Source organism: Trichomycterus rosablanca, chromosome 5 (assembly GCF_030014385.1).
Source record: "Trichomycterus rosablanca isolate fTriRos1 chromosome 5, fTriRos1.hap1, whole genome shotgun sequence".
NCBI classification, from domain to species: Eukaryota; Metazoa; Chordata; class Actinopteri; order Siluriformes; family Trichomycteridae; genus Trichomycterus; species Trichomycterus rosablanca.
In genome coordinates this window covers 10143068-10155127 of record NC_085992.1, presented here as the reverse complement: position 1 = coordinate 10155127, position 12060 = coordinate 10143068, and the positions used below count along the sequence as shown (strand labels likewise).

Genomic DNA, 12060 nt, shown 5'->3' with positions numbered 1-12060 from the left:
AGTCTCAAATTAGTCATAAGGAAATGGTGCCAGTATCCTATCCGGAGTTTTTACTAGATCCTGTGACTCTTAAACCATGAGCTTATTTAACAATCCCCCTCACAAATACAGCTACACAGGCATGATATATTAGTGCCAATTAACATATAGGAAAAGGTTAATAGTCCCAAACCTTTTATCAACTGGCACAGCAGTGGTTGAATGGAAGTAAATAAATTGCATTAGTCTTAATGTACGATAATACGATAATAATGCACTTATTCTCTATAAGTATGGGTATGAGTAACATAAAGAACTACTTTAAATTTCAGTTTTAATTAGTATGGAACCCTGCTTATAATAGATGTGAACTTTTTTTTTCCTGCAGACATCCTGTTTCTGGGGTTTGCTCTGTTAGGACTAAGGACTAAAGCATGCTTTATGCTGTGAGTCATGGCTCTTTCCCATATTCCCTAGCTCTAACCACCAACGAAGCCTCCATTATCACATACCGAAGACCCAACCACCAGCAAAGTCTGTGTTCCCACATTCCCAGCCTCAAGCAAATGTAATTCTAGAGACTGTTTAGTCCCCAGCATAGGGTTAGTCTAAACTTTTGTCCTCTTCTGACCTGCATTTATTGACGTTATGTCAGGATTTGGTATGGTTGTAATTCTATTTATTTATTCATTTAAAAAAAACTGATTTTATCCTGAGGTCTGAGGACCAGAGCTTGTTCAGAAAGTAGCCCCCCCATCTTCTAGGACAGCACAGAACTTAACTGCTGGAACATGGATTTGCATTTATTTAGTGCCTGGCTCCTTGCAGTCTGCATGCCTATTCATCTGAAAGTTGTTTAGTTAGGTTCAGGTTAGTATGTGGTCACTCAGCCGTGGACACCTAACAAAGCTTCTGTATATGAGTTACTCTACTAACTACTTAATTACATCAAGAGGCAGTTCAAAACTAGTAGTCAGTATTCCATTTGAGGACAGATTATTTTCTGTGCTAATGAAGGCTCAGCACTATGCAGCCATGTTTTTCATCTTTCACCTACTGCTTTGTGGCTGAACTGCTGCTGATCATTTAAAAGTTGCACACTCATGTTGTCTTCATCTTATATTAAAATTAGTTGCCAAAAAACGTGCCAAATTAGCAAAAATACAAGAAATACTTTTTAAAGCACTGTTTATACCCTAATTAGGAGAAATGATGTGGTTACACTTCTTCTGTTTCACAGAAATACCCTGCAGGTTATATCAGGCTCTAAGTTCTGCTTGTGTTATTTTATGTCAGCAAACTATATAAAGAATTTTGATCAGCCTTTTCTGAATGAAATCATCCTTATTTAGTCATTATTTTCAACATATACATCCTGTTCCTCTGTCTAAAATAGTTCTGTAAAGTTCATCATAAGTAAGCCTCCTGTAACTGTACACATTACACACATTTATTTATTTAAACTCATGCATGTCATTCTTAATGTTTTGAGTCTTGGCTACCAACCAGATTGGAAGTGAGTCCCAAGAACTTGTGAGTCTGCTGCCTGAGACTAAGGCATTAAACCACAACTGATGTGCAGCAGAAGTAAGTATGGCCTCCCACAAACCAAAAACAACAATAGTTTCATGCGGTAAAATTTAACTGCGGTAAGATTGAAACCAAGAAGATCAATGAGTATAAAGCTGAGGTCTGGGTTCTGTGCAGGCTTTTTCATACACTGACTTTGACAAGTACGAAGTGCTTTTGTATACCGTACATTGTCACCATACATTAAGCATCAAGTTTATATCTCATTAGGCTAAGAAGTCTAATTCAGAAGAAGAAAACAGCCCAATACTTTATTGTGTTTCATCAAAACTCAGATACAACCTTCAGACTACCAGATGTATAGTGTAATTTTTTTACTTTGGAAAATGTGTTTCCATTACTCCAGTGTCCAATGGTGATATGTTTCTTTCAAATGGAGCCTATGTTAGGTATTGCATATGGTATTCATACGATTTGTGTGCAGCAGCTTGGCTGTTAAAACTAATTGAAGAATCTCTGATTGGAATACTGTTGCTGCTCCTGAATTTTTCCAGTTCACAATTACCAGCAGTAACTTACAAAAGTGGCTTATGAGGTTTTTCTATGAGGACAAAAACATATTAATATTTTAAAGTGATATGTGTATTATTTTTGTATCATATTTTGTTATATGTTCAAAAACCACACTAAACATATTTACTGAAATTTTATGGACAAAAAAATCTGTTTTTTAACCATCAATCACAAAAAAGCATACAGTGCACATATCTTGTGAGAATTAGCAGGGTTATTGCTTATATTTTTATTTCCACTGTTTTTTTAAATATATTAAAATATAAATGAAAACTTGAGAGACTTATGATCCCAATAAGCAAGTCAATGCAATTAGGGTAAAATGTAATAGATAACTATTTGCATTTTAATACATTTAAATCATATTACAATCGACTGTCACTGTTATACACCAAGTAACTAAACTACAGAAAAATAATATTTTCTTTTAAAGCAATTTAGATATTATAAATAATGGGTTAGAAAAACCACTGCAGTCAAGCTGCTGTGTAGACTGCTGTGTAGCTGAATATTCCTGAGGCAACTCATGACACGTTGGTACGTGCTTTATACCTCTCCAAGTGCTTTGTCAGGTCCTCAATGCGCAGGTCCTTCAGATGCACAAGATGCTCCAGTCTGTTTACTTTTATCTGTAAGATCTATAAGCAAAGCAGAATAAAAAATTACAGAAAATTGAACATAAACCCTTATAATCTAATCGTAACATTTCTGCTGATATTTTATTATTTAAGGTGTCATACAAACAACACTTTGACAGCTGATATTCAGTTACAGCCTTTATAAATCCAAACTAAGGTTTATTTAATGATCAGATTTTTCTTTCTACAACTGTGCAAGAGCGAAAACACTTCTCACACCAGGCTCTATTACAAAACGCAACATGTTGGGCACTAAGTAGTGTGTTAAATTATTACTTCTGACTAATTAGTATACGGGTTTGTGATTTGAGACACTGCCAGTTGGAAGACTCTAAGCTCCAAGCAGGATGGTATTTTGACCTATTATCCACAATTACATAAAAATCACTAAACATAAGATACTTAAAATTAACTGGGTTTTTATAACACATTGCAGATGTGCAGTATTGGAAGGACTTAACATGTAACAGTTAAAATTAATACACATTGCAGGAAGGACATTGGAAGGACATGCACCAGGTATAAACGATGCAGAAAGTTAATTACTGGTTGACTCATGTAGACTAAAAGCATGTATCCTCAGTAAACAGATTACAGTTTGCAGTAATCTGATTATTCTGTGCATGCACACAATTGCCCATTGCTTCTAAAAGAAATAATCAGGACAGATATTCTTGGCTGGCTTACAGCATCTGCATCTATCTTATACTACCTGGCCTTCAGACCACTGAAAGAATATTACACTAAAGGTTTGACATAATTAAACATGATTTAACATAATCAATTTGAAATTTATCTTAAATGTCCAAAGGCATTGACATCAACATCAACATTGACATCAACATCGATATCAATAACAAGCAGACATCCAAACACCACATCCATTTGTTGCTCATTCAAAACCCATGGGAATTTGTTTGTATTGAACTCCCTTTGCTGCTGTAACAGCATTTTACCTAAAAAGCTTTCTACTGGATTGTTGAACAAGACTGATCTGCTTTCTTTCGGCATTTGTGGTGTCAGGCACTTGATGGATGACGTCAGGCTAACAGTTACAGTTGCAACAGCAAGAGGAAGTTTCTCAGAGCAAATAACACTGTGTTTCAGATTCCTGGTAACTTGCAAGTTCTTGTGCAACAGAAACATTTAACATCACTTAGTATTTCTTATTAAGTTTCAAAGCTAGTTAATAAGAATTGTATAAGAATTTCTTTTATATGCATATTTATTATGTGATTGTCTATACATGTTGAATGTGTACTAGCAGGACCTCACACACACATAGGTGCAGAAAACTGAAAGCAATCACACTAACTAAATACAAATCATAAATCGATTACAGAGCAGACATCCAGGCTCCAGATTCAGATTACTGATCAGAATATTGATCTGCCCTAATCAGATTATTTTAATGGACATTTCAGTAACCAGATTAATGTTCGAACTTGTGTTTATTAGTGTGCATGCTGTAATGTTGCAATGTTGTTATTTTATTAGCTTCTCACCTCCACAGTCTCTTGTAAAGACAGCAGAGCTTGCTCCTTCTCCTCCAATAGCAAACGGAAAGCTGGGTCTACATTCTCACCTGGTTTTATCAGAGGGCTGTGAACATTTTAAACAAAGGATTGTCACAAATGACAAAACCTTAACAGTCTATAATTATTTAAGAATATACTGTAAATATATTAGAAAAAACGACAAAATGCTGAAGGTCATACTTGGATTTCTGGATCTTTTTCATGGGCGCTGTTGGCTTGTGTGAGTTCTCACCAGTATTTTGATAATTTTCTGTAAAATACATGAAACTTTTTATTATACTGACTGGCATCCAGGTTTTTTTTTTAATTCTCTGCTATCTTAAAATTCCACATGCATTACCAGTGTAATGTGTGTGAATACAACAGGAGCATTTATATGCAGTAAGTCAGTAGAAAGGGAGGGATTTTAAGAAAAGAATGTTGATGTAAAGAAAAGGTTTATAAGTGCAGGTTCACCAGTAACAAAAACAGTACACTTATTCAATATTTAAAAGGCTAAAACTGACAGCATAGTTTGTCAAATGGACTTATCAAAGAAAATGAGTGATTACAAGTCAAAGAAGGAACACCTGGAATGGTGTGGTGTTGGGGCACAAACTCCCTGGCAGCACCATCTGAGTTTTGGTACAGTGTGTTACTGTTTGTGTATTATGTTCACCATTGTTAATAAATATCTCAATAAATGTCTCTGCAGTAATGTAAAAGATTCACAGCAAGTGATCTCAAACATCTGATTGCAGTTGTCAGCGCTAAGGATGGCACAACCATTTATTTAGGAGGGCAGTTATTTTTTCACATGGACAACACATTGTGAAAAAAGCTTCATTATATGTTTACTCATGTGGTCTTTATAATTTATTTAAATTAGTTGGAAACATAAACCTGAAACATTGAAATGCGACATTAGAAAAAAAAAACCAGAATAAAAAAGGAAGGGGGTGAACACTTTTTCACAGTAATGTACATAAATATCAAATTGCCTTTTATTGTCTCTCAGCTAAGTTTGGAACTAAATAATAGCCTTACTAAGCACTTCCTTTCTCTAGCCAGTTGGTTTATTTGCTGTTGGGAATTGCTATGCAGGCAAAGCTAATTTAATTAGCCTATTTGAACCCAATAACACAATGAGGTCAAACATACAAGCGGAAGGCAACAGAGAGCACAATACTGTAGTGCTACAGAGCCGCAGACTTTTATTTGGCACTCAGATGAGCTTTGTCATCAGTGGTGTTCAACCTTTACAAAGACCCACAGAAGAGGGACAATAACAAACTAATATAGTGCAACAGCTAGTAGCTGCCTTAGCATGATCATACTTATTATGATCTGATTATAATTATGTATTTGTTTCTAGCTAGAATGGGCATTAAGCCAGGTGCTGAGCCTGCATATAGTGATAAGGCCCATCTGGTGAAAGGAAGTGATATGAAAAGCTTTTTTCTACATAAAAGTAGGGAGTTGGCCTAATCTGACCTCACCAAGGAGGCCCCAGCTAAAAGCAGATAATGATAAGGTGGGGGAAACAGACAGCACAGATTGCTAGGTCTATTCCATGAAATGAAAAAAGTGAAACACCTATTTTGTGACAGTGATCACTACAACAAGACAATTGTCCAACCACTATTGTTTTATTTTATATAAACATCCATGTTAGTACAATGGGTTTGATAATACACAAGCCGAAAGTTCAGGGCACCACAAATCATCCTCAGACAGGAACACCACACACCTGTCCTCATAGGCTAATAATAAGGAAGGTAGAAAACATGCCAGCAGTAACTTAAAATAGTTGCAGGGGGACGTGATAACAGCAAAAACTACATTTACACAAAGAATAATAAGCATTTAGCAGCACCACAAAGTTGCATGTAGGATCTCAAGACACCCTCAGGAAAGTGAAGTATGAAGGTGGCAGAATCATAATATGGGTCTGTTTCTCTGAAAAACAAGCTTGAGTGTGACGGAAAAATTTGGATGTTATACTGAACATTCATGCTGAAGTACAGCATGCACCCCATAATACACTACATTACTCTTGATTTTATAAGTACTGCCTTCCTGAGAGTTTTATTTCCATCTCTTACTGGCTGTTTGGCTTATATCAAAGGCCTAATGCCAGATTGGAAACAGGACATACAGGTGTCAGACACAAGTCAAGTCTACAATCCCTTCAAAAACTATTGGCACTCAATTCATTACTGCATTCAATATCCAGTAAAACCTCCCTTTGTCAAAAATCTTTTCCTATAACATCTTATACAGGTAGAGATTACAGAGAGATTATCCAGAGTCTGAGGTAGATTAGCAAACTCTAGGTGCTTACGTTTGTGGTTAGATGACAGGAAAGACTTTCCTAGCAATCCTTGCAAATAATCTCTTGGCATGGTGGTGTTACCTGTTGGTAATTCAGGAGACTTGGAGATCCCAATATGCTATTTTTGTAACTCTCAACAGTGATCCTTGGGGATTTTGTTGATTAAAACTATTATTGCCATAAATATTGCCCTAAATGTAGATTTTCAGGTGAGCCACTATTTGTTTATTGCCATTTCATGACATGAAGGTCAGCACACTTTTTTCTTATTTAAATTGTGTTTTTTCTCTTGTCTTTTCCATGTTGAAGAATGTCCAAGACAATTGACATCTGACATCAAGTATTTACCCAAGTGAAACAGGAAGTCATGGATTACTCCTTGAAGTTGGATCCTACACACTGATCAATTTAAAATGCACATGGATAAATGCTTATATTCACACTAAACTTATCAGAAATGTACTTCCCTGTGAATTTCTGATAAAATTTAGTTCAAATGTGCATGTCTGTAACGGTTTTGATAAAAGACAGAACTAAACAAGCTAAAGATGCAAAAAAAAAAACATACTTCCACCTTTTGGCAACTATTTTTGCAGCTGTCTGGGTAAAAGGTATCAAAGCAACATGACCATGAAATCATTTTTCTAAGCAATCATCAGCATGTTGCTCTCGTCAAACGGTTCTGTGGAACAAAGGCAATGAGCAGGAAGAGAAACAGCAAGATCAGAATGTTTAGAGGAGTGGGATGACGGCCATTGTGAAACCACGTAACAGCTCAGCTCAGCTGATGTCAGACAGAAATAAGAATAGATTTTTATTAAAGTAGACGTCAGTAATTTTGAGAACAACCTACCTGTTTGTGTTTTTTCATTTGAAGTGATGTAGTATTCTAAATCCTGAAGTAAATGAAGGAAAAAAGATCATTATTATTTGTTCACTAATAATAATATAATTGAAGATGCAGATACAGACAAAGAGTCAGTAACTAACCTGAGTTTTGTCCAAATGTTTTCCTGCTTTTCTGTCCTCCAACATCTCCCTGAGGGTCCAAAGAACTGGTTCAATGCTGCCTTGAGTGCTTAGAGTAATCTTCTTTACTGTGTCCATTGGTACATTGACATTTAGCTTGGATAAAACCTTTCTAATAGTAGAACAAAGCCCTTAGTGACACATACATTTCACATTAGTAAAGTTCTAGTTTGCATGTGTGGTTAGTAGTTAGTGGGTATGTGTTGAGTGAATTGCTAAGAATAATTGTGCAAATAATAACACCCCAGCAAATAAAATATAAGATTGGTGTGTGTTTGCTAAATGTTCTCATTAACTATAGTCCAGTTAATTATGAAATAGACTTGTATCAGGACAAAATGGAGAAATCCAGCAAAAATGTTGGACAGATATTAAAGAGATATAAGGTAAAAATATAAGGTAATTAAAAATTGATTGTTGTCATCCTCTCCCATTCCCCCTTCTGTCCTAAGGTCATTGTTTCAAAGGATAATTGGGTAGACTTTAGTGTTTACAAGTTAAACTGCAAAGACATTGTCAAGTTGTTGACCCTGCATTGCTTGCAGTGTAGCAACAGATTCCACCATGTTTGCATTTACGGAATGCAGGGCTCCACTGACCAGGCATTATTTTGGAATGGAAACAGGATTACTGAACTAATGAAAATAGTTTTATTCTGTTCCATAGAAATCATATCTTTAAAATAAATAATCTTATTTCAGGAAATGAACTCCATCAACACAAACATTCAGGTCAAGCCCTTTCATTTTATTACTACTGCTAAAATCAAAGATGCAGCCAAGTCACATTCCTCACTCATTCCCTAGAGAATGTGCAAAACAGCACTAGAGTCATATAAGCAAAACATTGTTTTCATTTATGGCTACAAAGAAGACATTTTCTTGCCTGTTTAGTGTGTTCCAGTTACTCAATTTTTGTTGAGTGGAGTGTGCAGGTGTGTAGTTGTGGAGCTCCACCAGCTTGGGGAAGTAGTTTTTTACCAGCTCAGCAGCCATAACTGCAGACATGAAAACCAGGCATGAAGAATGGTACAGAATTTGCTTAACTAACAAAGATGATTTTTCAGCAGTCTGTACTACCAAGGCTATCTGTACGTTGCTAGAGGTATAAGGCTAAACAGTAAAGAACATTATGTTTTCCAGTCCTGTCAATGTTTGTGAATGAGACTCTCTGGTTCCCATATATTATATTTCCATTCTACTGTATGATATTTACAGCAAGTGTAATTGATTAATATGTATTGATGTAGTTAGATGTGGTGCTATTTTGCATTTTTTAGGATGTCTGCATTTGATCTAAACCACAAAACAAAAAAAATCTGTAAAAACTACACTAGACACCTTTTTACATGTATAGAACACTAATCAGTCATTTCAGTCCAGGCTAAAAAAGTCATGTGACTGTAAATCCTTTATTTTTCGTTAATAAGGTAAGAAATATATATAACAAGACACTAATAACAATGGCAATGAAGCAGTATTTATATTTTTAACATTATGCATTAAATTATAAATAAAATAACTGAACTGAAATTTATTAAACTGATTTTATTTTATTTTTTTTCAACAAAGTAATATGTGTTTCAATTATTTTGTAATTTAAGACAAATAATTCAAGACACAAAAACACATGCTCTCTTGAGGGTAAGTCACCATAACTATAGATGGAATGGAAAATAAATAAATAAAGTAAAATAATTAATGCATTTTAAAAAATATGAATAAAAATAATGAAAAAAACGTGTAAAAAACAGCTTCTGTGCATATTTTTCATAAAAAATTAATTGCATTTTGACAGTCATGGAATATATTAAACTACTCAACTGTATTAATGTCACACTTATTTAATATAAAACTCATTAGTAAACACTAGGCTGTACGGAACACTGTGAACTGTGAGCCTCGACCCTGGTTCATTTACCTGCGTCACTGAAGTCTCGCGCTATATTTCTTTTAGGTCTAGAAAGTTTTATTTTGTCAATCCACGCGTACAAATCCTGCAGCTCCTCTTCTGTTAATTCTTTATTCATCATGTCATTTATTTGACATACAAATATTCAACATGAGTTTAATTAAAACTACAAGCTTCAACACTGGAACTCGCTGATTGTTTGGCTTGTTTCTAGGCAACGAAAATACGGCACACGACAATGGCCGAAAAGCCTGACCGAAAAGCGATTCGACATAGAGATTGTAATAGAGATTATAATCTGTAAATAATACCAATAAAACACCGAACTAAACATTACTTAAAATATCAGTACCTGAAATCAGACCAGTTCTTTTGTTATAGCACTTATTTTATGCTTCAGTTTTTGGTTAAAAGTTATTTTATGTTTTCTTTTTGTTATTGTGTTTAAATTGGCTTTTTAGTTTTCTTGACTAATTGCAGTTTTGGAATGAATTGGATTATCAACTGAGGCTTTTTTAACCAACACCAGTGCCCAGCCATACAAAAGCTCTTTTGACTGAATGGGCACAAATTCCCACATACTTCAAAGTCTTGTGAGAAGCCTTCTCAGAAGAGTGGTTGTTATTATAGCTGAAAAGATCTAATAGTGGTGACCTTATTTTTATATTATTTGTTTTTTTAAATGGGATGTCCAACAAGCTACTAGCCTTATACAAAGTGTATATATAAGTGATTTACAACTGTGAGCTACTAAAAGTATATATTGAGTATGACGTTTACTGACCTGTATACATGACCTCATGTATTTCCAAAAAAATGGATAGGGAAGTCAGGTGCCAACTATCCACAGCTGGCTTGTACAGATGGCCAAGATATCCAAGCACAAGTAAATAACTAATGAAAGGCAAATCTTATACTGTTGTACCATTTGAGGAATGTTTTAGTTTGTGTTGGGCAGTAAGCCTAAAATTTCAGTTTCAAACCAATTGACACTAAAAGAACAACACTTTAAAAATAATTTATTTGTTTGATCCTAAAAAAATGTAATTATTTATTACAAAGTTGTTTAGTTCCAGAAAAAAAGTCTTCAGACCAGCTGAAAATTGACAGCAACATGTACAGTGTATCACAAAAGTGAGTACACCCCTCACATTTCTGCAAATATTTCATTATATCTTTTCATGGGACAACACTATAGACATGAAACTTGGATATAACTTAGAGTAGTCAGTGTACAGCTTGTATAGCAGTGTAGATTTACTGTCTTCTGAAAATAACTCAACACACAGCCATTAATGTCTAAATAGCTGGCAACATAAGTGAGTACACCCCACAGTGAACATGTCTAAATTGTGCCCAAATGTGTCGTTGTCCCTCCCTGGTGTCATGTGTCAAGGTCCCAGGTGTAAATGGGGAGCAGGGCTGTTAAATTTGGTGTTTTGGGTACAATTCTCTCATACTGGCCACTGGATATTCAACATGGCACCTCATGGCAAAGAACTCTCTGAGGATGTGAGAAATAGAATTGTTGCTCTCCACAAAGATGGCCTGGGCTATAAGAAGATTGCTAACACCCTGAAACTGAGCTACAGCATGGTGGCCAAGGTCATACAGCGGTTTTCCAGGACAGGTTCCACTCGGAACAGGCTTCGCCAGGGTCGACCAAAGAAGTTGAGTCCACGTGTTCGGCGTCATATCCAGAGGTTGGCTTTAAAAAATAGACACATGAGTGCTGCCAGCATTGCTGCAGAGGTTGAAGACGTGGGAGGTCAGCCTGTCAGTGCTCAGACCATACGCCGCACACTGCATCAACTCGGTCTGCATGGTCGTCATCCCAGAAGGAAGCTGACGCACAAGAAAGCCCGCAAACAGTTTGCTGAAGACAAGCAGTCCAAGAACATGGATTACTGGAATGCCCTGTGGTCTGACGAGACCAAGATAAACTTGTTTGGCTCAGATGGTGTCCAGCATGTGTGGCGGCGCCCTGGTGAGAAGTACCAAGACAACTGTATCTTGCCTACAGTCAAGCATGGTGGTGGTAGCATCATGGTCTTGGGCTGCATGAGTGTTGCTGGCACTGGGGAGCTGCAGTTCATTGAGGGAAACATGAATTCCAACATGTACTGTGACATTCTGAAACAGAGCATGATCCCCTCCCTTCGAAAACTGGGCCTCATGGCAGTTTTCCAACAGGATAACGACCCCAAACACAACCTCCAAGATGACAACTGCCTTGCTGAGGAAGCTGAAGGTAAAGGTGATGGACTAAACCCAATTGAGCACCTGTGGCGCATCCTCAAGTGGAAGGTGGAGGAGTTCAAGGTGTCTAACATCCACCAGCTCCGTGATGTCATCATGGAGGAGTGGAAGAGGATTCCAGTAGCAACCTGTGCAGCTCTGGTGAATTCCATGCCCAGGAGGGTTAAGGCAGTGCTGGATAATAATGGTGGTCACACAAAATATTGACACTTTGGTCACAATTTGGACATGTTCACTGTGGGGTGTACTCTCTTATGTTGCCAGCCATTTAGACATTAATGGCTGTGTG

The 12060-nt window shown here is 36.4% G+C and overlaps 1 protein-coding gene across 1 annotated transcript; it reads right to left on the bottom strand.

Moving 5' to 3' along the window:
- Nucleotides 1–2202: 2202 nt before the first annotated feature.
- Nucleotides 2203–9747, bottom strand: spef1 (sperm flagellar 1). Its single transcript, XM_062994857.1, has 7 exons — nt 9522–9747; nt 8487–8598; nt 7563–7713; nt 7426–7468; nt 4439–4508; nt 4226–4322; nt 2203–2720 (listed from the first exon to the last, which is right to left on the bottom strand). Exons 1-7 carry the CDS (start codon nt 9631–9633, stop codon nt 2607–2609), a joined length of 699 nt encoding a protein of 232 aa, XP_062850927.1. The 5' UTR covers nt 9634–9747; the 3' UTR covers nt 2203–2606.
- Between the last annotated feature and the right edge of the window lie 2313 nt (nt 9748–12060).